The sequence below is a fragment of the Heptranchias perlo genome, chromosome 33 (assembly GCF_035084215.1).
Source record: "Heptranchias perlo isolate sHepPer1 chromosome 33, sHepPer1.hap1, whole genome shotgun sequence".
Classification (NCBI taxonomy): domain Eukaryota; kingdom Metazoa; phylum Chordata; class Chondrichthyes; order Hexanchiformes; family Hexanchidae; genus Heptranchias; species Heptranchias perlo.
In genome coordinates this window covers 7,281,832-7,306,094 of record NC_090357.1, presented here as the reverse complement: position 1 = coordinate 7,306,094, position 24,263 = coordinate 7,281,832, and the positions used below count along the sequence as shown (strand labels likewise).

General features: G+C 44.9%; 1 protein-coding gene across 2 annotated transcripts in view; it reads left to right on the top strand.

Moving 5' to 3' along the window:
* c2cd2l (c2cd2 like) overlaps nucleotides 1-23,830 on the top strand; it is a 97,824-nt gene extending 73,994 nt beyond the window's left edge. The window contains exons 7-14 of one of the 2 annotated variants that reach the window (XM_067970942.1): nucleotides 216-342; nucleotides 6,023-6,087; nucleotides 6,991-7,118; nucleotides 8,981-9,152; nucleotides 11,409-11,501; nucleotides 13,286-13,422; nucleotides 15,878-16,163; nucleotides 18,057-23,830. In XM_067970942.1, coding sequence (XP_067827043.1) covers nucleotides 216-342; nucleotides 6,023-6,087; nucleotides 6,991-7,118; nucleotides 8,981-9,152; nucleotides 11,409-11,501; nucleotides 13,286-13,422; nucleotides 15,878-16,163; nucleotides 18,057-18,286 — 1,238 coding nt within the window. In that variant the 3' untranslated portion in view covers nucleotides 18,287-23,830. The remainder of the gene's footprint in view (nucleotides 1-215; nucleotides 343-6,022; nucleotides 6,088-6,990; nucleotides 7,119-8,980; nucleotides 9,153-11,408; nucleotides 11,502-13,285; nucleotides 13,423-15,877; nucleotides 16,164-18,056) is intronic. The other variant, XM_067970943.1, reaches the window with a different exon arrangement.
* The last annotated feature ends 433 nt before the right edge of the window (nucleotides 23,831-24,263 follow it).

Here is a 24,263-nt window from a genome sequence, read left to right as displayed (position 1 = left end):
TCATGTGATCAAGTCTCTGGGGTGGAGCTTGAACCCACAGCCTTCTGGCTCAAAGGTGAGAATGCTACCAACTGAGCCAAGCTGACATTTCTTCTGTAACTGCTGATCTCTGAAGTACGTCACTGCAGACGTGGATTGCAGTTGTACATCTGGTGTTGTGTGACCTAATTTCTTTTTTCAGAGCCTGTAACTGTTTTCATGCAATTGCCTTGCAGGAGGTGGTGAGGAGCTGTGCTGTGTGTTGGAGCTTGATAGCCCTGCACAGCTGAAAAGAACAAAATCTGTCACCCCCAAGCCTCTGAGCGCAAACTCTGAGCTGGAATGGAATGAGGAACTGACCTTGTAAGTGACCTTTATTTTGCTGCACTGTATATCTCTTACTATAATAACAACTTGCATTTATATAGCGCCTTTGTCGAATTAAATCATCCCAAGGAGCTTCACAGGAGCGATTACCAAACAAAATTTGACACCGAGCCACATAAGGAGATATTAGGACAGGTGACCAAAAGCTTGGTCAAAGAGGTAGGTTTTAAGGAGTGACTTAAAGGAGGAGAGTGAGGTGGAGAGGTAGAGAGGTTTAGGAAGGGAATTCCAGAACTTAGGGCCTAGGCAGCTGAAGGCACGGCTAGCAGGATAGGTTCTTCTCAGATCCATGGCGTGACAATCTAAGAATCCTGAAATCACCTGGTTCCAAGCCATGTTGACCACAAGGGTCAATCCCTGCTCTTAGTTGGGTTGGGGAATATCCAGTCAAGTAAGCTAATAGGAGGCAGAGGACCATTGAGGAAGCCAGGGTAACTGTGGGGGCATTGGCTGTGGTGTCATGGTCTGGGAAGGTCAAAGAGGCTGAGATCTCCTGCTCCAGGTCACTGGCCAATTACTCCCTGCTGAAGAGTAGTCGTACGTGTAGAGATTGGGTAAGGACAACATCAGGCTTGGCTGTGATGGGCTGACATAGCCGAGACTGACTGCCTAGGTTTACAGATACCGAGATACTGAGGGGCTTCGGGTGTGAGTGGAGGTGCCCTACATGACTCTGGAGGTAAGATCAATGTTAAGTTTTTAACAAAGAAGTCCTTTGATTGGGGGAGGGATGATCCGGTCAACAAAGCAGTTGTAGGAGCAGGTAGATAGGGGGAGAGTAAAAGTTGGATAAACGTTTCAATTCTATTAAGTTAGCAGAATTGGATATTTCTTTTTAAGTTACAATCATTGTTATGTTCTTGGTGACTGTGAGTTTAATTAGGGTAATGGAATGTGATTCTTAAGCTTGTTCATTGTAGTGATGTTTGAGACGGTGTGGCTGATCAGGATTGTCTGTGAGTAATACTGTATTTTGGTTGTTGCACAGAACCACAACACAATTCGGACTTGTGGTGATCGATTTAATTCCAGAGAGTAAGGAACATGGGAATTGCTAGACGAGAAAAGATCAAGGTCCATCTAGTTCGCCTTTGACCATCCTGGTAGTCACATGATACAAAGATAATGGAGTTGTCGACCATTCATAGCAATCGATCTCTTATCAATTAGTCTACAACAGACCCAGATGTGAGGCGAGGAAAACCCCAGTGATGGAGAGCTTTGGGAACCATAGGTCCAAAGTCACCTGTTGCTCCCAAGTCGCGCTGCACTTACCACATGTCATGTCTCAAATTATTGATATTCTGTATCCCAAAGTTGTGCCGGGTTTGCAGCTGGGCATCATGAGCTCCTCGGGAGAGAGCATAACACAGGACCGGTGGCATCTGATGTCAGTTCTGTGGCACTGCCTCCCATAGACCCTGCCAGCTCTAGCCTCCTGAAGCCCTATTTATGTAGAGGTACAAGTCCCAGTATTTTGACTATTTCCAATGTTGGAATCACTGCATCAGTGAGATGGCCAGAATGTCATCAAACCAAACTGAAATCCCAAACCTCAGCTGGTTTGTTCATCATTGAAAGCAGTGTACTCACTGCAACACAACGAGCGCTGTTTAGTAGGCTTTGGCCCGATGGGAATCGAAGGCTATTTTGGGGGCTTTCTTAACGCTGCAACAATTTTAGCAGCAGCTGCAGTGTACATGTAAAACCTTTCTCAAAAAAGTTCCCGATTGAGAGCAAGTTTCGAAATGTGAGTGAGGAAGGAGATTGGCGGGGGGTGGGGTGGGGGTGTCATTGAACAATCAGAAATTGCCCATTGGTGACAGTAATTGTCTCCTAACATCTGTCGCTGCATTTACCTGGAAAGGGTGACGGTTAAAATCTGCAATGGGCAAATTCAAAGAGAACTCTGCGTACAGTATAAGCGTCTTCTAACAGACTGATCCGTGGTGGCCTTGCTTAGCCAGGTCTGACCAAAACCCGTGCTAATTGGGAAGGCACTGTGGATCACCGCCTAGTGACGGCTATTCCGAATCTTTTAAAATGTCCCGCATGGAGATACTCAAAAATTGTTTTTTTTTAATGTTGTTCAGTCAGCTGAATAGCTTCTGGTGTAGAATATTTAATCGTGGCCGTGAGCAGGCAAACTGCAAATTACTGGTAGCAGACTTTGATCAAGAGCCTCAAACACTAGAAGGAGCAATGAGAACCATTTCATCAGCACCGCAGAAAGCAAAATGATTCCAGACATAGTCAAATTGTGGCTAATTTAATGTGCCCTGCAACTAGTCGATTTAAGCAAAGAGATGTCTGAACAAACCAATATTCCTCTCACATGTAACCAGCAACAGATGCATAACTTTTAATGCACTTGGTGGAGGGAAGCTATTTTTTGCCCAGTTTACTCACTTTTTCCAGATGAATCATGCGTGCAATAAATGGAGCACACTGCAGGTACAAATTCGACAATTAAGATCAGTTTAGATGTGGCAATGATTTCAAGCCTGGCCTCTGTTGGTGGTCAACACTGGACGTGGTCTCACTCTGCCGTCGAGTAAGTTGAACGCAAGCTCGCTCTGACGATCTCTCATCGAGCTAAACTCTCGATCTCATCCAGACCACCATCTGGGCGAGGTGACCAAGCAGAAACTGTGGCACCTTCCTCAAAGGGAGAGCAGTGACTTGAAAACCTGAAAGGAGGCCTGAAAGTCCATCAGGAATGCTCCTCTTTCTCTTAGTTTCAATCACAGACCAGTGTGGGCAGGTACCTTGCCTCAGGCTGACGGGACATCGTCTTAGGCTGGGGGACTTAAAGAGAGCAGGAGATGAATTTAAAATGGGAGGGTTTGATTTTTCTTTCAGTGTTCATCCTGCAAATTAAGAATTTGTATTTAATATGTATAGAGTACTAGTCAGTCTCCTGTGGTGTAATTGCAGTGTGACAAGTTTAAGTAGGCAGTGTCCATTATAAGTGCGGCCGTAGGAATTTATAATGGAAAAAATTGACAGAAAAGTGCATGCAGATAAAAGATTTTTAATGCGTACAGAAACGTAGAATTTAAAAGCACGGAAAAAGGCCATTCGGCTCATCGTATCTGCGCTGGATCTCTGAAGAACTATCCATTTAGCCCCATTCACTTGACTCCCACATATTTTTCAATGTTTAAAATCAGCTCTCAATGTGCGCTTAAAATGTAAAAGTGTGGTTTCTCTCGTGGGTTGGAGAATCCGATGCGGCCGATAGGGATCCGTTTACAACATGTGCACACGCACATATACAATATGCATGTATTCACACGCACGTGTACACAGGTATGTATACACACGCACGTATACATACATATGAAGGATTGCAATGCAAAGCTGAATAGTGTAAGAAGTATTGCCGCCAGTGACCCCTCTGGCCAGGAGGTGGAATTGCAGCACTTACAAACATAACATTTTGAAAGAGGTGTCCCTGAAAAGAAACGATTAGATAGGATTTGATGCTAAAGTAAACCATTCCTAATTCCATTGGTCCCAACCTGTGGGGACGATCTCCTTACTGTGTAAGATATAGCAGAATCGTGAGCATGTTCCCTGTAAATGGGCTTATGACTTTGTACAACTAGAAGGCAAAGGAGATTCCTCTCATCCCGGAAACTTCCAGAGAGGGGGATGGGGTGTTGGTGGCTGCTTTGCTATTATGCAATGTCACCTGAAATCAGCAGTTGTCATAGTGACTCAGATCCTCACCAGGAAACTGCTCGCCGAGACCTAGATATTTATTTCTGAGACTTGCAGATTTTCAGGGTGATTTCGGGATCTGATTATTTCAGGTCACATCCATGGAACGAAGGTCACGTGACAGGCAGAGTGGAGTAGAAATTAAAACAGTTTGTCAAGCCGTAAACAAATCCATGTATTATCTAAAGTTAACCTTTTGGATTATACAATAACTTCAAATGTTTATAATTTCATATTTTTATGTCTCTGTTGTGACTCATCTTATTGCCCAGTCCAGAGCATGGGAAAGCAGTCTGCTAATAAGCCTCTGCCAATGCCACTCTATAACTGACTGCTGGGGAGTGTATGAGCTCAGCCTGAGGAGATGTGGCCTCTAGTTTTCCCTCCCTTCTGATGGTGGAGCTCTCAAACTCTGCTTGGCACAGCCCCCCCCCCCCACCCCCCGCCCCTAAAAACTCAACCAAGTTTGGGAATCCATCATGCAGAATAGTGCCAACGTGACTACGTCCTCTCTCTTGGTGGCACAGAGCACTGGTTGAGCTGCCAAACTGTACTCAACCTGATGATCCTGACCAGGGCTAACTATTGTCTAGACCTGTATTTTGGTACTTGCACACCATCGTAAGACAATTCTAACTTCTGACGATCAGTTTAATTTCAACATAGGAACAGGAGTAGGCCATTTAACCCCACGAGTCTGTTCCACCATTCAATGAGATGATGGCTGATCTGTGATCTAACTCCATAAACCTGCCTTAGCCCCATATCCCTTAATACCTTTGGTTAACAAAAATCTATCAATCTCAGATTTAAAATTAACAATTGAGCTAGCATCACCTGCCGTTTGCGGAGGAGAATTCCAAACTTCTGCCACCCTTTGCGTGTAGAAGTGTTTCCTAATTGTAGCGGGTTTGCAGCTTGGCGCCATGGATTCTTGGGGGAAAGAACAAGTGTCACAGGACTGGCGGAGTCCGATGTCAGTTCTTCTGTGCTGTTCCCCATGGACCCCACTGGCTATTCCTCCTGGGTTCCCATTTCTGCAGGGATAAATCTTAGTATTAACATTGTCACTGTTGGCATCTCTGAAAAAAACACAGGTAACGGATTCATCGATCAGGCACAAGTAAACCGCAGAGTGATTAAGTTGTTCAGTGGGAAGTGTACAAGAATGGTGGTCACAGTAAGAGTTATGGATACTGCCCGTCCAAAACAGGGTTGTGTCTGGAGAGGGAATTTAGAGCCATGAAGCACCTGGGTGAAGTAATAGTGGTTAAAGGTCTGTCATTAGTGAAACAATTTGACGTGAGGAACTAAGTATATCACAGAACAGGTGCGTTGAACTTCCACTACACATGCAAAAGAAAGGTGTGATGTGGAGATGCCGGTGATGGACTGGGGTGGACAAATGTAAGGACTTGCACAACACCAGGTTATAGTCCAACAGTTTTATTTTAAATCACAAGCTTTTGGAGCTTTCCTCCTTCGTCAGGTGAGTGAAGGGTTCTAAAAACACATAGCATATATAGTCAGAGTACAATGCCTGGTGATTACAGATAATCTTTCCAACTGCCCCCATCACACCTCGGCTGGGAGACGATCACAGCAATCAAAGGTGTCGTTGGTGTTCAGACAGGTTAGCCACGGAAAACATTACACCCTGTATACTGAATACACAATGGGTCAGATCACAAAGACAGAGAGAAAAAGAGACCCGAAAGGCAGAGAGAGAGAGAGGATGTCCAGTTGTATTAAAAACAGATAACTTTTTTTCGCTGGTGGGGTTACATGTAGCGTGACATGAACCCAAGATCCCGATGGCGATAGCTGCCAACTACCTATTTCTTTAAAATGGTTGTCTTGGTGTTAAGTTTCTTCACTGCTATCTTTCGAATAATGAGTTTCCTCTGATGTGCTTTGTGTTCTTTGCTAGTGAGCTGGGAACAAGAAGCAAGGAGATGAAAGTGAAAATCGTGGAAAAGTCAGAGCAAAGCGAAAGTAAGTGTCAACTCGGAGCAAGAAGGTCCTCGTTAACAACGTGCTTTGAAGCAGCCAGGAACCCCATGTTCATTAGACTAATTGGGCAGGCAAGAATTTTACCATCAAGTAGAATATGAGGCACTGAACATGGACAATTTAATGTGAAAATGTTAGGAGTCCAGAACCAGTGTAAACCAGTGTTACATAAACAGAAGCGGTGTCTGAATTGGCCATCTTGTAGCAAGATTGGGGCATAATTGGACACCAGCTTGGCAGACGTGTATTAACTTATGCCCACCGCTGTTCCCTCATGTTTCTTCAATGACATTGAGTGATACTCATAATCCAGAGACATACATCCCAATTCTAATTTTCCTGGGCTACCCAGGTGAATTCCGCATGACACCACTTTCAACTAATCTGACGTGCAACAATCCGGAACCAAATCTTTGGCTGGTTCGTTAATGAAACGTGTGCATTGCTGAATCTGACAGTGTAGAGTCTTTAAAACCGCTTTTCGCTGGCGACAGGACTAGCGAGTGAATTCTTACTGGGTGGGCTTGTCCCTCCTCTCTTTCTGGTTTCACGTGCGGGGGATTCTGCCCTCTGTGTAAGAAAATCACAGGAATGCCACTGAAGCTAAAAAGTGGCCCAGAGTTGGTTGGCACGCTGGCACAGTGAGTTGACGGATGGATGGATTGTGCTACGCGGTGATGAGGCATGAATTTATGCCCATGAATTTGCATTGTGTCAATGTCCTGATCTTGTTTGGGTGATCAGAGGGAGAGGCAGGACATCTGCCAGCTGTTGTCCCGTAGCTGGGCGTGTGGCACCCGGGCCTGCTCTTGCACAGCTTTCACAGTGAGTGGCAGTAATACAACACAAAAATAGGAATCACATAAGCTGTTCGTTCTTTTACAGATGTGTTATTGGGGCAGAGCGTGATTCCACTGGATTTATCTCGGAGATCACCTTCTGGACACCAGAACTTTCCATTAGCAGCCGCTCCAGGGATGTCAAACACTCCCACCGGATCAATCTCACTGGAGGTAACCTGACTTTCCTGCCTATAGCTTTTTCACTTATTTATATTTTCCCCATTTCTGGTCCCTTTTAGTCTCCTTGTGTTGTCACAAGCTCCGGTCTCCCTCCTTTAACCAGGAAGTGCTGGAATTCTCTGGCGAATCCAGCAGCACATTCAAATCTTCCCTTCCATTTCATTCTCGGTGTGAATTTTCAAATAGCTGATGCATTGTACAAAATGGTCCAGACCACAAACCTCTTCCATTGAACAGGTGCATCCTTCCCTCAGCAATGACAAAGCGTAAGTAAGTTCAAACTGAATATAAAGACAGAATGAAAGGCTCACTGACTTTAGCTAGCGAGTAGTTAAGCCGCGCAGACCAGGCGGGTTCCAGGTTCAATCCCTGGCCTATGCAGCTGTCGGATAAAGAATGAATCCAGCTCAGCTATGATGGTGCCCACAGTTAATAGAATCATAGAACGTTACGGCACAGAAGGAGGCCATTCGGCCCATCGTGTCCGTCCCGGCCGATAAAGAGCTATCTAGCTTAATCCCACTTTCCAGCACTTGGACCGTAACCCTGTAGGTTACGGCACTTCAAGTGCACATCCAGGTACTTTTTAAATGAGCTGAGGGTTTCTGCCTCTACCACCCTTTCAGGCAGTGCGTTCCAGACCCCCACCACCCTCCGGGTGAAAAAATTTCTCCTCAGCTCCTGTCTAATCCTTCTACCAATTACTTTAAATCTATGCCCCCTGGTCACTGACCCTTCTGCTAGGGGAAATAGGTCCTTCCTATCCACTCTATCTAGCCCCATCATAATTTTATATACCTCCAATTAAATCTCCCTTCAGCCTCCTTTGTTCCAAAGAAACAACCGCAGCCTATCCAATCTTTCCTCATAGCTAAAATTCTCCATTCCTGACAACATCCTTGTAAATCTCCTCTGTACCCTCTCTAGTGCAATCACATCTTTCCTGTAATGTAGTGACCAGAACTGTACCCAGTACTCAAGTTGTGGCCTAACCAATGTTTTATACAGTTCCAGCATAACCTCCGTGCTCTTATATTCTGTGCCTCGGCTAATAAAGGAAAGTATCCCGTATGCCTTTTTAACTGCCTTATCTACCTGTCCTGCTGCTTCAAGGATCTGTGGACATGCACTCCAAGGTCCCTCACTTCCTCTACACCTCTCAGTATCCTCCCATTTATTGTGTACTCCCTTGCTTTGTTTGCCCTCCCCAAATGCATTACCTCACACTTCTCCGGATTGAATTCCATTTGCCACTTTTCTGCCCACCTGACCAGTCCATTGATATCTTCCTGCAGTCTACAGCTTTCCTCCTCACTATCAACCACACGGCCAATTTTTGTATCATCTACAAACTTCTTAATCAAGCCCCCCCACATTCAAGTCCAAATCATTAATAAATACCACAAAAAGCAAGGGACCCAGTACTGAGCCTTACGGCACCCCGCTGGAAACAGCCTTTCAGTCGCAAAAACACCCGTCAACCATTACCCTTTGCTTCCTGCCACTGAGCCAGTTTTGGATCCAACTAGCCACTGTCCCTTGAATCCCATGGGCTTTTACTTTTTTGACCAGTCTGCCATGTGGGACCTTGTCAAAAGCCTTGCTAAAATCCATGTACACTACATCAAACGCGTTACCCTCATCGATCCTCCTTGTTACCTGCTCAAAAAATTGAATTGCTTGCCAACACTCGCTGTCTAGGCTCTCAAAGAATGCCTGGTGAGCAAGGTAGCAGAAGTTTGATGATGGCCATGGAAACATAAGTCACTACCTTCTGGAAAGTAGGGGTAAGGGAGTAAAATTGGAGTTGGAACCATGCAGTAATAAAAACAATGGTTGTTTTTCTTTTGCAGTTGATTTATATAGAACCCACAGATTCCAAGACAGTCCAGTCACTGGTCCCTCTGCGAACAACTGTCACCCCTACGAAAAAGATTGAAATGGATCGAACCGTAATGCCCGATGGAACTATAGTAACAACAGTAACAACTATCCAAACCCGCCCCAAGCTGGACAGCAAAATGGGTAAGACTCCTGTTTCTTCTTGTGCTCATGTTGATGATACTATGCCATCTCTTCCAGGCATGAATTGGACTGTCTAGTTCTGGCAATGGCTGTCATACTTGAAAAGCAAATAGAAAGAGTCTGTTGTTCAAACTCTGGATTTTAAAGAAGGATGCACTATGCATGAAATGGTCCAATCGTACAAGTGTCTATCAAATGCTCTTCAAATGCTCAGTCTGGTTTGGACTAGTGTAGATTGATCATAATTCCCGAACATGAGGGAGAATGATCATTGTTGTATCATGATTGAGTGAATGTGCCTGTGTTTCCATGGCGACTGGTGTTTTTTTTTGGCCAATTGCAAAAACAATGGCAAAGGAGTGGGATTAATGCATTGTGCACAACTCCATGGAAGTGCAGTCACATGGAATTAGAGACAATGTATTTGAGGCTCACAGGGAGAGACCTGCCTGAGCACTGGCATGAATCCAGCTTGTTAATGAGTAGTTTTGTCCTTTCAATGCCTTGCTAGCACAGTGCACAGATGGTCTGTTGTCTTTGCAGATTCAGGTAGGGTTCTGTCACCACAGAAAATATGTGTGGCAAAATTCTTCTGTAGGCAGGTTAGATAAGAACATAAGAAGTTTTAGGAGCAGACGAAGGCCATTAAATCAAACAGATTTGTCCATTTTTGATCGATCAACCCCACTACCAACCTTCTCACCATTTCCCTCAATCTCTTCGCCAGAATTGCATCTCTGTCACTAATGTTCACTGGTAACTTATTTCACAATTGGTTGCACTTTGGTTGAAAAGTTCCACTGACTTCTTTTTACTCAAACATTTTGATTTTTACCTTATGTTTTCTGATATTGGAGGCCTTTGACAACAACTTGTATTTATAAAGCGCCTTTAACGTAGTAAAAACTTCCCAAGGTGCTTCACAGCAGCATAATTGGACAAAAATTGACACCGAGCCAAAGAAGGAGACATTAGGACAGCTTGGTCAAAGAGGTAGGTTTAAAGGAGTGTCTTAAAGGAGGAGAGAGAGGTGGCATTTTGAACAACTCACCTGAATCATCTTTATCAATCTTTTCATCATCTTAAAAACTTCAACACTTCAAAGTCTCAATTGTTACAAGCCCAACTTCCTTAACTTTCATTAAAACTTCAAAATTCCAAGATTTGAGCCCTGATCAAATCCCTCCATGGCCTCACCCCTCCCAATCTCTGTGACCTCCTCCGGCCCTACAACCCTCCGAGATCTCTGCACACCTCCAATTCTGGTTTCTTGCTGGCCATCCTTTCAGCTGCCGAGAGCCTAAGCTCCGGAATTCCCTCCCTAAATTGCTCTACCTCTCTCCTCCCTTAGGCTGCTCGTTTAAACTCACTGACCAAGCCGAGTTAACATCTCTTTATGTGGCTTGGTGTTAAATTTTGTCTGATAATGCTCCTATGAAGTGCCTTGGGATGTTTTACTATGTTAAATTCGTTATATAGATGCAAGTTGATGTTTTTTTTGCTGGGCCTGAGCTAGAGGCTGTACAATTTACAATTAGCCTCAGTGTTTCCAGACCAGGGGGGAGGTGGGGAGGGGGGCGGGTGAAGAAAAGATTAGCCCAGGGTTCCTGCACATGATTGCAACCCCTGCTGCAAAGTGTGAGTGTGTAGTTGTTGCATGAGGACAAGATCAGGATTGGCTGGAAGGCCTCCTAAAGCTTGGCCAACACCCACTGTGAAGGCCCACTTGTGAAGAATGGCCACTTGGGTGAAACACTGGAGAACCGCTGGTACTTGGAGAACTGAGCACCTGTATTTGTGTCTGGCGTGGATCTAGGTTTGACTCTTTCGTTCAGTACATCCCAGAATTAATGATGACGTGCACCGCAATAACCTTGGTGTGTTGGATGGAGCCTTTCTATGGCCCTGCACGAAAGCACTTTCCCAAACTTTGCCCATGCCTCCAACTTCTGCTCACCTTCCTCTGCCCTTCTTCAGGCAGGCATGCAGCCAATGGGGTCATAAATCCCTCTGTTGTTCCAACCCCAGTGCTCAACAGTTTGTTAATACTGTGGGATATTTGATGGGGAAAGTGTTCAGCTTTGTCCTTGATGCTTAGGTTCAACAAAGCAGTTCACCTATCTTTCCACCTGGGTGTCACCAAGATTCACTGTGCCCACGACTGGCACCTACTGCTTGGAATCAAACACAGCTGCAACAGTTTATTCAGAGCCTCTTGACTGCAGTGCTATAATTGATATTGTCTGTTGCCCTCAGATTCTCCGACAAGGTCACCCTCCAAGGTGGAAATAACAGAGAAGAGATCCATCAAGATGGATGACAGCCCTGTCAGTCTATCTCCCAATAATGGTAAATTCATGTATTCCTTTGGTAGCGTGTTCTGCCCAATTACTTTCAGAGATGATGGTACTTGGGAGGGACACTGGAATTTTTACCCCTTTAGAGAGTTTGGGGGTCATTTTAACTTTCAGCGACAGTGTAAAACTGGCGAGATCGGATCAACCATCCGTTATATTGTGCTCGTTGACTTTAATAGAAAGGAAAATTGGGTAGGGGTGTATAACGGGCGGCCGATCAGCTATTGTTCGTTTTATACTATCATTGGAATGTAGGAACAGGACTGGGCCATTCAGCCCTTCGAGCCTGTTCCGTCATTCAATTAGATCATGCCTGATTAGTATCTTAACTCCATTTACCCACCTTGGTTCTGTAACCATTGACTAACAAAAATCTATCAATCTCAGTTTTGAAATTTTCAATTGACCCCCAGCCTCAACAGCATTTGGGGAGAGAGTTCTAGATTTCCACCACCTTTGTGTGAAAAAGTGCTTCCTGACATCATCCATGAATGGTCTAGCTCTAATTTTAAGGTTATGCCCCCTTGTTCTGGGCTCCCACACCAGAGGAAATAGTTTCTCTCTATCTACCTTATCAACTCCTTTAATCATCTAAAACACTCAATTAGATCACCCCTTAATCTTCTATACTCGAGGGAATACAAGCCTAGTCTATGCAACCTGTCCTCATCATTTAACCCTTTTTAGCTCAGGTATCATACTATTGGCAAAAGTTAAAATTATCCCCTATGTGTTAGGTTTAGTCTTCGCTGATCAAGATTTCTGTACATGATGAATCTTGCCAAATTTCAGCAAGGCTCTTTTTTTTGTGTTATTTTCTTTCTGAAATCCTCTAGCTCCCTAGAACTTCCTCAATCATGAGGACAGGAGAACTACTCCCTGCCTTCTGACAATGCCACCTTAGAAGCAGCCTCGTTTCCCCAATGGCTCGGTGAGTCTACCTAGTGAATAGCTGGGACGTACAGACTAGGAAGGTTCCAGGTTTGATCCCTGGCCTGTGCTGGGTCAGCTGATCTCAGGCAAGGCGCCTGGAAGGTGATCTACAATTGGCGTCAGAGCCTCTGAGTCAGGGGGAGGGTAAAGTCAGCCAGGGTTCCCGCTCCTGATCGCTATCCGGCAACTCCTGCTGGAAACGCACATTTGTGTCTGTCGGGTAAGGACAGACTCACCAGTGGTGCCTGCTATGGTCGAACAGCCTACTAGCACTCACAGTTGAGGTTCACGCATGAATACGGTGAGGTAATGGAGGATGACCAGTGCCCATGGAACTGTACACCAGCAAGGAGAGGAGCGAAGCAGAGAAAATGAAAGAGAAATATATATATATATATTTAAATTGATAGATTATCAATCGAGTCTCTATTGATTTGGATAAAATCATACGTGGAATGTGGTCTCCTGGGCTAGTTTTGATCGTCTAAAGGGGTCAGCGACGAATTTTCCAGATTTTTTATCCGTAATTGGCCTGTCATTTTTATCTAGTTTTTCACCTCTCCCAGGAGATTACAAGGTTCCAGGTGGGTGCAGAGTGTCTGTATTGTGATGCATTCGTCATCACAACTACATGGGACAGGCAGGATGGACCAGTTGGCCTTTTCTTGTCCCACATTTATGTAGCGAATATTAAATGATTACAACAGGACCAGTGTGAGTAAAGTGTTAATAGTGGCCTCTCTAGAGAATGTTCATTGTGTGTGTATGTCTCTGTCTCTCTCTATCTCTCTGTCACTCCCTCGCACACTCGTTAATAATGACATTGTTCGTATGTGCGGAAAGCAGCGGATAATCACCTCGCCAATGGTTTGGATCCAGTGGTACAGACGGCAATCCGGCAGCTGACAGAATCCGCCAACAAGCCCAGCAAAAAGACACCGACCAAACGCAGCACGCTGATTATATCAGGAGTTTCCAAGGTAACCTCCTGCCTTCCACTATCCGGTGCAAGGAATTCAGACTCTGATTTCTGCCGCTTGCTGGGGGTGTTCACCCAATCAGAGGATGACCGACAGGTGGCAGCAGGTTAAGGAGCAGTAACTCAATCAGCAATTTTGGAAGAGATAGTGAACTGTGAAAAGGAAAATCAGAAAGTGAGACTGAATCACTGCCCTAAGCTTACTGATAAATGTATTGCTCTTTCTAATATCGCAAATCTCCTGTGTCATTGCTCATGATAAGTCAGACGATGTACTGGTTTATAAAGATAGGAAAATTACACCATGTAAAATAGAATATAGGTGTGTGTCCCTTTAAGGCTAGAAAGAAAAGAAAGAAAGATTTGCATTTATATAGGGCCTTTCATGACCTCAGGACGTCACAAAGCGCTTTACAGCCAGTGAAGTACTTTTGAGGTGTAGTCACTGTTGTAATGTAGGAAACGTGGCAGCCAATTTACACACCTAGAAGGACAAGAGCAGCAGGCGCATGGGAACAACACCACCTGCACGTTCCCCTCCAAGTCACACACCATCCCGACTTGGAAATATATCGCCGTTCCTTCATCGTCGCTGGGTCAAAATCCTGGAACTCCCTTCCTAACAGCACTGTGGGAGAACCGTCACCACACGGACTGCAGCGGTTCAAGAAGGCGGCTCACCACCACCTTCTCGAGGGCAATTAGGGATGGGCAATAAATGCTGGCCTCGCCAGCGACGCCCACATCCCGTGAACGAATTTAAAAAAAACACAGCAAGATCCCACAGACAGCAATGTGATACTGACCAGATAATCTGTTTTCGTGATGTTGGTTGAGGGATAAATATTGGCCAGGCTAGAAGGTGCATATGGCTCTGCATTTCTGGAAATGAATGACAGGGCCACTTAGAGTTCAAGTTGCAGCTGAGATCTTGGCTTTGTTTGATTGAAAGGTCAATTAAGAGTCTGAGGAACCCATATGTTCTTGGAGCGAGGGAGCTGAAACTCAAAGCATTTTAAGATTGTTTTTGCATCTGTAAGATAAAGAGCTGAGAGCCAGAGGTAGAAAGTGTAAATTATCCCAATTGTGATAGGCATGTGCGTTCCTGTGAGCGTCGCACTTACTTCCTGTCACATTTTAGCCGTCACTCTTCAGCTATCAAACACCTGACTGACCATCAGCAACGCCAGGGGAGATCTGCTGGTTGTTTTGGATTGAGGACTGGGGGCCAACAATGGCTGGGAGTCAATCATATGGGGAGAATGCTCCAATCAGGTGTGGTGGAATAAATTTGCCGAATAAATTTGCCTGGATTAGAATAAATTTGCATATGATTAAGAATGTCACAAAAGCTTTGCAGGAAATGTGTAACAGCGAATGCTTCATGCGAGATTGTTAATACATTCCTAGTTGATCTCCCATGGTGTGGACTGGAATCCAGGCCAAGTAAGTCTTCAGGTAAAATGAGAGAGCAGGCAAGGTTGCCTACACTTGTTGGACGTATTCCTGGAGGTTTCGACACATGACCTTCCGCCTCCAACTGCCCCGCCCAGTCAAACAGTTTTTTTTCATCTCCAATATTTTTATAACTAATAAACAGAAGTGTTCGAAGAACATACAATTTTGTTTAATGCCTTTGTGATTTTTCTCCTGGTTTGCTCGCAGCAGTGTCCTGGTAATTAATCTTTAATTTCTGGACAATCCTGGAGGGTTGGCAAACCTACGGGAAGGGGATAATTGGACCACAACATGTAGATGTAATTCAGTCCTCATGTTCAAATCCCTCCATGGCCTCGCCTCTCCCTATCTCTGTAACCTCCTAGGACCAGAGAAAAGATACAGCACAGAAGGGGCCATTCAGCCCATTGTGTCCGCGCCGGCTCGAAGAACAATCAGGTGCCCATTCTAATCCCAACTTCCAGCACCCGGTCCGTAGCCCTGCAGCTTACAGCACTTTAGGTGCAGGGCAAGCCCTACAACCTCCTAAGATCTCTGCGCTCCTCCTATTCTGGCCTCTTACGCATCCCTGATTTTCATTGCTCTGCCAATGGCGGCCTTCAGCTGCCCAGCTTTGGAATCCCCTAAACCTCTCCGCCTTTCTATCTCTCTCTCTCCTTTAAATCGCTTCTTAAAACTTACTTCTTTGTCCAAGCTTTAGGTCACCTATCCTAATATCTCTTTATGTGGCTCAGTACCAAATTATATCTGATAAATCTCCTGTGAAGCTTTTTGGGATGCTTTTACTGCATTAAAAGCACTTTATAAATGCGAATTATTGAGGTACTCCTGATGTATTAAACCAGTCAGTGGTGCTTCATTCACACACTGTTGCTACCCATCTTGATTCTATGTACATAAAATGTGATCATATCGATGGTCAATCTCAGTCTTGTCCGCTGATCTTTGACTATCTCCGACAAGCGCACGCTGACGTCCTCTCTTGCTCTCTGACCCAGGCCCCCATTGACCAGGATGAGATGGCGCTCTCCGTGGGCTACGCTGCTGCCATGGACGCCTCGCTGCAGGGTGAGCCAGGGTTGGTGGCGCTGCCCCACTGCAGCGCTCAGAGTGCGCTGGACTCTCCCAGATCGACCGACTCCCTGAACCAGCGGCAGGGGGTAAGCCAGGACCTGGATGAGGCTGCTGTGTCGGATATCTCCGAACGGCCATCGGTGGACGATGTCGAGTCGGAAACTGGGTCGACAGGAGCACTCGAAACGAGAAGCTTAAAGGATCATAAAGGTAAAAGAAATGGAATTCAATAGTGATGTTCTGCTGTGTCCCTCCCACCTCCTCTCCCAAAAGCAGAACACCACGTAGATATACCATGCACTGTGCAATATATATATATAGTATATCTCCCATTCACTATACTGTATATAACTTATACTATATTCTGTATAATCTATACGCTATAGTTTATATTCTGTAATATACCAGGTGACATTAGTTATGTGTTATAGTATGTACACTACACTAGAGTGTTTAGTATAATGTGTAGCGTTTTGGATGTTAACCAGTGTACCGTATAACATACGGTATACAGAATCCACCCCGCCCAATGATATAACAAAGCTGGAATGATCCACTTCCTTGCTGTTCACTTACCCTTGGTCCACTGGAGATTCCACCACACTTCACTTTAAAGATATATCGGCAGAGAAGATCAAACAGAACTGACCCGAAGCTTGGCAGTCTGTCAAAATCTGCTCAACAGCGCTGAGTTTGATCGGTGCCATTTTTAAATAGAAGTCCAGCTTTGATCAACTCTTCAAATCCAGTGCTGTTGAGAACATGATGGTGGACATGTATCTCACTGCCATCTTAAAGGGATGCCGTCTGCAAGCTGCAGTGTTTGACAGACTTTTTTATTGTCTTGGCAGGGTGTTGAAACAGTTCAATATTCATCACAAAAACAGTCCTGGCGAATTGGGGAGTAACTGGCATCAGACGGCTAGACAATCATTGGAAGGAAAGGCAGGAATCTGATTGGGCTTTTTGGTTTTTGCTCCTCCAACCTTCTCCCTGACGATGCCGCCTCTTGCTGGGGTACAGTTCAGTGGGTGCCAGCTACTCGCTGGTACTTTACCTAAGTGGCTATTCTTCATGTATGAGCCCAGACACTCAGCAGGCTATTCAGTCATGGGGACAGCGCATGTGTATCCTAGACTAATCTTGTCCACACAAGTGCACTTTCCAGGAGGAGTCACTGGAGAATGATTAACAGTGGAAAACCTGGGTGATTTCCCCCCCCACCACTTAACACAATGGGCACTGAGACCGTTTGTAGCTTCCCAGCTGATACCCAGACTGAGATCAGCTAACTCAACACAGGCTGGAGATCAAACCTGGGACTTTCCTGGTCTGTGTAACTCAGTACCACACTGGGTGGTACATTCATTAACCGAGCCAGGGTCGGCGTTAAGACCGCGTAACCCGTGCAATTGCACGAGGCCTTGAGCCAGTCAGGGGCCCCGAGCGGATCCTGTGTAAGGACCTACGCAGTGATGATGGCCAATCCCTTTTGACAACTGTTTATATTACCTGTTGCAAACAAATCTTTTCACAATCGTACTTCTGCAGATTTGACATTAAGTCAGCAGTATTTAGTGTCATTGTCTAGTAAAATGCAGGGGTCCCAAACTGAGCCCTCGTAAGACAAACACCTGAACTGTGCAATCAGAGGAGTCCTGATTGGGTCGTTCAAATGCTAATTACTGCAGTGTAGTAGTCTCTGTGGTGAGTCTAGACCTGTTGCAAAGAGTAATGTTACTTCCACTGACCTAAACCCCCCCCAAAAACAATCTTTGATCCTATTAACACAACACATATATATGTAACTCAGGCAGTTACTGCACCAAAACAAAAGCAAAATACCGCGGATGCTGGAAATCTGAAATAAAAACAGAAAATGCTGGAGAACACTCAGCAGGTCAGGCAGCATCTGTGGAGAGAGAAACAAGAGTTAATGTTTCAGGTTGATGACCTTTCACCAGAACTGTTACTGGACCGTAGGGTTGAACATTATTGGTGTGATTATTCTTTGTACTAGTTTTCTGTGCTGGGATTAAGTTGTCACCACTGGCCTTGACTGTGTTGCTCTGACTTGACGTCCCTCTCCCCTTTTTCCTGCAGTTGGCTTTCTCCGAAGTAGCACGAAGCTCTTGTTCAGGAGGAGAAACAAGCAGAAGGAGCCGGGCTTCAGTCACTCCCACGACGACCTCTCCAACGTGAGCGACAGCCCCTCCTCCACGCGGAAGAAATCGGGCAGTTTCTCCCGCAAGCTGATCAAGCGTTTCTCCTTCAAGTCCAAGTCCAAGTCGAAAGCCAGCGCGAACGGAAGCACCGCGCCAACTGGGAACTGATTCCGTTGGGTTTCCCCGGTGTGGGGAGTCAGATAAAAGACCTGGAGGCTGGACTACCTGGGGGGTAGAGCAACAAGACAAAAAGCACTTGGCCCAATCGAGATTTTGCAGTAATTTATATCCTGGTTTTTTTTCAGTGACTTTTCTGTAAAGTGGAAAGGAGTCCTGCTATCTTCCATCAACCATCGCTTCTAAAAGCCACTGTACAGTGACGTTTCTCCTGAGTTTCGTTATGTAGCACTGAAGCACGGGAGGCTCCAAAGCTTTAACACCCTAAAGATAAGGATGTCCTTGAGTCAAGGACTGAGACAAAAAGGCATTTGTTTGGTGACACTAGCTTTGAATGTAAACTCTCTTTGAGCCCTCTTCACCCTTCCCCAATTTTATTTATTGAAAATCTATAACGGCACCAGATTTTGGCAGCTGTACGATATGTGTAAAAGAGATACCGTTTTATTGTTTTAATTAGACGAATGAATTAAGCCATTTCATTGATCGCCACCTATTCTTAAGTGTTTGCCGAGATGTTATATCTTATTGATGTTTCAAAAATGTAAATCAAAAGACAGATGTAAACTCATTCACTACTTAAAAAGAAAAACACCTTGAATTAATTTCGCTGCACTCCTTAGTCCCTGAAAGCAGTGGTGCGGTGGGTTATTTTCACAGGACAGAATGCACTCTCTGTGGGAAAGGGGGTTAATGTCAGTGAGTCGGAATTTTTTGCCTTTAATCTGCACTCAGTTGTTCAGGTTCACAGGTCATAAAGGCAGCTCTTCTCATCCATTTTCCTCCACTCAAGTGCAATAAATGTAAGCTGGAGTATTAGGTCCAATTCTGGGCAGGACATCAAGGCCCTAGAGAGAGTGCGGAGGAAAATTACTTGAAGGGTACCAGGGATGAGGGACTTCAGTTATGCGGAGAGACTGGAGAAGCTGGGGTTGTCCTCCTTAGAGCAGAGAAGGTTAAGGGGAGATTTGATAGAGGTATTCCAAATCATGAAAGGTTTTAACAGAGTACATAAGGAGTTACTGTTCCCAGTGACAGAAGGGTCAGTAACCAAAGGAGACAGATTTAAGGTAATTGGCAAAAGAACCAAAGGCGAGATGAGGAGAATTTTTTTTAAAACAGCGAGTTTTTATGATCTGGAATGCGCTGCCTGAAAGGACGGTGGAAGCAGATTCAATAGTAACTTTCAAAAGGGCATTGGATAAATACTTGAAGGGAAAAAAATTTGCAGGGGAGTGGGACTAATTGGATAGTTCTTTCAAAGAGCTGGCACAGGCATGATGGGCCGAATGGCCTCCTTCTGTGCTATATCATTCTATGATTCTATAAATGCTCCATCAGGCAAAGGGGATTCAGTACTACTGAACTTAAACAAACCATTTCAAAATACCTTCAGAAAATGCTGGAAACACTCAGCAGGTCAGGCAGCATCTTTAGAGAGAGAAACAGAGATAACGTTTCAGAGTAATGACCTTTCATCAGAACCGGTTGTGATGAAAGGTCATCGGCCTGAAACGTTAACTCTTGTTTCTCTCCCTACAGATGCTGCCTGTCAAGCATTTTCAGTTTTTTGTTTCAGATTTCCAGCACTCGCCAGTATTTTGCGTTTGTCAAAATATCATCTACAGGATGGAAACTTGGGTAATGGGCTGGAATTTGACATGAAGGTACAATTTGCCACAATTAAGACGAAGCTGACAGGAAAAGTACCCGCTTTACCCGTAACCATTGCAGCAGAGCCCAATAGTAACAGCCTTTGGTGAGCATCATCACAATGGCAGCCTTCAGTGAATTCGTTAATGGGCCGGATTTTGCTGTGAGCGGCAATCAGCTGTTCATTAGACTTGAGCTTTTGCAACTTGCTGTAAGTTAGAGATCCAAACAGTGCATCACCCTCTACAGGGCATCTAGCACCCGTGTGAACAGGGCAAGCAGCTTTGTATCTCCTTAACCAGTCAGATTGAAGAACCATTAATAACAGCGCAGAGTCTAAACCAGGAAGTATCAGTTAGAATAGTGAATTCAATGTCAAATCAGGTGCAGAAAACAAAATAAAAAGAGGATAAGAAAGATTTAATTAAGAGACAGAGATAAAAGAGACAGAAAGAAAAAGTTTTTTCAAAAAAGTATTTAAATTTTTTCTAACGTCCAACAATAATTAAAATCTGAAGGAATGAGACTCCACACTTGTAAAAGTTAATTTTCAGTGCCAGAGAGGTTTGGCAGTCATTAAGACTTACCATGCCATTAAAAGGGTACTTAGACAGGGATGGACAAGCCCTGACTTTTTGTGGCGAGTTCAGTCCGTATCTGCGACGTCAGTACAGGAGCTTCACGGCGGGGAGCCAGACGGCGAGATGCCATTTTCACGCAGCTTTTGGGGGAGCATCGCACCTCGGAGAGCAACTTCCGGATTTCCGCGTTTAACTGTGCAGGTGTGCTCGCCGGACGTTGCTGTCCGATTTGCATGTAAATAAGGGTAAACGCTGTTAGCCTCATCGTTATTTTTACAGCAAAATCCGGCCCATTGTGTCTGAGGCATGTTCTTCATACATACTGTATATACATATATATATATAGATTTATGCTAGTGAGAGGCCCAGCCTGTGGTGCTTGGTGGCACTGCCTGTAAAAAACAGCCTTGTACCCAGTTCTTGCAGAATGCCAGCCCCTCAGTAGCAATAACCAGTGTATCTTGTTCCCTGGATAACACAGAAGTCAGTTTAGAGGGGTTTCCTGTATAGTGAGAGAGGATAAACTGCTGAGAATCAAGGAGCAAGTGAAAGGCTATTAAAGGTTTTCCCAGATAAGATACGAGGGTGGACAATGGGACCGTTCTCTCAGCCATGGGTTCCAATACATCATTAGGGCTAAGGGAGATGGTTAAACGGTTAATCGGCTTTTTGGGCTGGAACCCCATCCACAAATGTTTTTCTAGATTTCGTTTTTCAGGCAAATATTGAGGCCTCAGTGGCCATATTAAGGGGTGTGGCAACCTGGTTCTTGTGAGATGCATGTGTAAAAAGTTAATTGTACATAGTAAATTTTAATCTAGTGTTTTGAGGGAGGGGATATATGAGAATGGTCGTATTTATGATGTGAAATTGTCTCAGCTGCTACAGGAAGTCACTTTATAGCGGCAGGTTACACATCTGAAATCATTGACAGCCATTTTGATTCCCACTCAGACAGTCAGGTGAGTGAGATGGAGAATGCACTGGAAATGGGATCATACCTCGAGTTCTGAGATTTACTTTGCTGATAGTGAAAACGTATCAAAAACCTTAGTAACCTCAATAACCCATGCCTCCGCAGAAGTAAGAGTCAGATAAGTACACGGGGCGAGTAAGACTCCAGGTGTCTCGTTTGCCTCTTAAAAATGGGCGGACAGCTCACTCGAAACCTAAACTGCCTCGACAGTGAAGGCAGAGATGGGTTTGAAAGGTCATCAATCACATAGTACCTGCTACTGATCTGCAGAGTCATGCCTGCTGTTATGATAGGGGCCAGTCTAACCCCAATAGAAGATAGGACACACCTCAATAACGGTCTGTAGACACTTTCCCATTGACTCCTATGCACTGTCTTGAATGCTACTTTAAAAACAGACACAAAGAGAACACACATTTCCTTGGTCATCTTGGAAATAAAAGTTGATTTTTAAACATGTATCGTCCACACTAGCAACGGCATGTCGTAAATACAGAACCTGATCGTCTTTTATCTTTACACTTGAGTTGCTTCAGCACATTTTGAACCTAGCCGTTCTCTCTGCCTCCTCCTCAGCTGCACTGATGGGTCTGACCATGAGACTGTCATATCTGCCTCTGTCCCATGGGGCACTTGGCAGAGGGAGGGTGGGGACAGTGCGTCAGGCGAGCTGCAATGGGAAGGCACGATGTGCTCAGCCCCTCTCCTTCCCCCACCCCCCCCCGGCCCCCCCCCCCACAGAAACAGGGTGAGGTGGCGGGAATGACATTTTGTTGGAAATTCTGTTTTTTTATGCTTATCATTTTTACCTGATAAATGTTCAGTGGTAAAATCGCAGGGGCCTAGAAATCACTGCTGGTGATAATCAGTGGACGAACACTTGATGGGGGTCATTTTAATTTTTAATCGGCGGGCGAGAAACGGGTGATAGTGATTCAGCAGCCCGTTTTTACTCCTTGCGTAACTTTCTTTTCCATTTAACAACAACAACTACTTGCATTTATATAGTGCCTTTAACGTAGTGAAACATCCCAAGGCGTTTCACAGGTGCGTTATCAAACAAAATTTGACACCGAGCCACATAAAAAGATATTAGGACAGGTGAGTCAAAAGCTTGGTCAAAGAGGTAGGTTCTAAGGAGCGTTTTAAAGGAGGATAGAGAGGCAGAGAGGTTTAGGGAGGGAATTCCAGAGCTTAGGGCCGAGGCAGCTGAAGGCACGGCCGCCGATGGTGGAGCGATTAAAATCAGGGATGCGCAAGAGGCCAGAATTGGAGGAGTGCAGAGATCTCGGAGGGTGTAGGGATGGAGGAGTTTACAGAGTTGGTTACGGAAAAGAAAATCAGGCAAGGTGCAAAAGCGGGCAGCTGATTCACTATTGCCCAATGCTAAAAGTTAAATTTAGCCCATATATGTGATATTCCTCTAATCGTTAATTTAATGGAGTTGTTCATTTTTAATAAACGGGTTAATGCTGGAGTTAAAATAGCAGAAAAAGGAATATCACACAAACGTGTTGAAAGTTTGTCCACTGATATAAGAAATTGATTTCTAGTGTAATATGAGTAATTCCAGCACCAGCTATACCAGTAAGAAGTACCAAACTACCCTGCCAACCTCCCCTTTAAACTCCCACCAAACAGTAACGGAAGTAGGGCTGGGGACTGTTTTGACTGCTGAGTAATGAATCTTTTGGCATCTCCTTGGTTTAGATACGCAATACACATGTTGGCCTTTAGTTTTATTTCAACACTTCTTGAAAGTTTTACAGTCCAGTTCTTGATTCATTCTTTTACTAAATACCATGGGGCTTTTAATTCAACCCCACTGTCTGTGATGTAACCTGTGCAGCCGCCATCTTGCTAATGGAACCTGAGACTGTGGTGTGCATTCAGGAGTGACTCTAGTAGAGAATTTGGCTCTAATGTGTCCTGTGTAGTGTGTGGATGAGTTGCATTGAAGTACAGAAGCTCACCTGGTCTCAGAGGAACTTTCATACTGGTGAGACTGCAGGCTTGGAACACGACCAAAGTAAATCTTTAATATGGCATTGCTTGTCCTCCAGGCAACAGATAGGCGCCAGTCTGTAGATGTGTCATCTCGTACAGCAGTGTTGGATTTTAAGCTAAGTAGGGGACCTAATAACAAACCTACTGGGAGGGAACTGTATCTGTGTCACTCAGCGCATGGGCCTGACTGGAGTTCCACAGGAAGGCACATCTTGGCATTCATTATTGATATCTGATTTATGAGGTTTTGTTACTTCTGAATTTTATTGATCTGAAATAAAATAGGTTCTGTGACCACATCAGACCGTGTCATTATCACAGGATCTGTCTTGCTTTTTGCCCTGTCAGGGCTTTCAACAACTTTTTAAAAAATTCATTCATGGGATGTGGGCATCGCTGGCAAGGCCAGGATTTATTGCCCATCCCTAATTGCCCTTGAGAAGGTGGTGGTGAGCTGCCTTCTTGAACCACTGCAGTCCGTGTGGTGAAGGTTCTCCCACAGTGCTGTTAGGAAGGGAGTTCCAGGATTTAGACCCAGCGTCGATGAAGGAACGGTGATATATTTCCAAGTCGGGATGGTGTGTGACTTGGAGGGGAACGTGCAGGTGGTGTTGTTCCCATGTGCCTGCTGCCCTTGTCCTTCTAGGTGGTGGAGGTCGTGGGTTTGGGAGGTGCTGTCAAAGAAGCCTTGGCGAGTTGCTGCAGTGCATCTTGTAGATGGTACACACTGCAGCCACGGTGCACCGGTGGT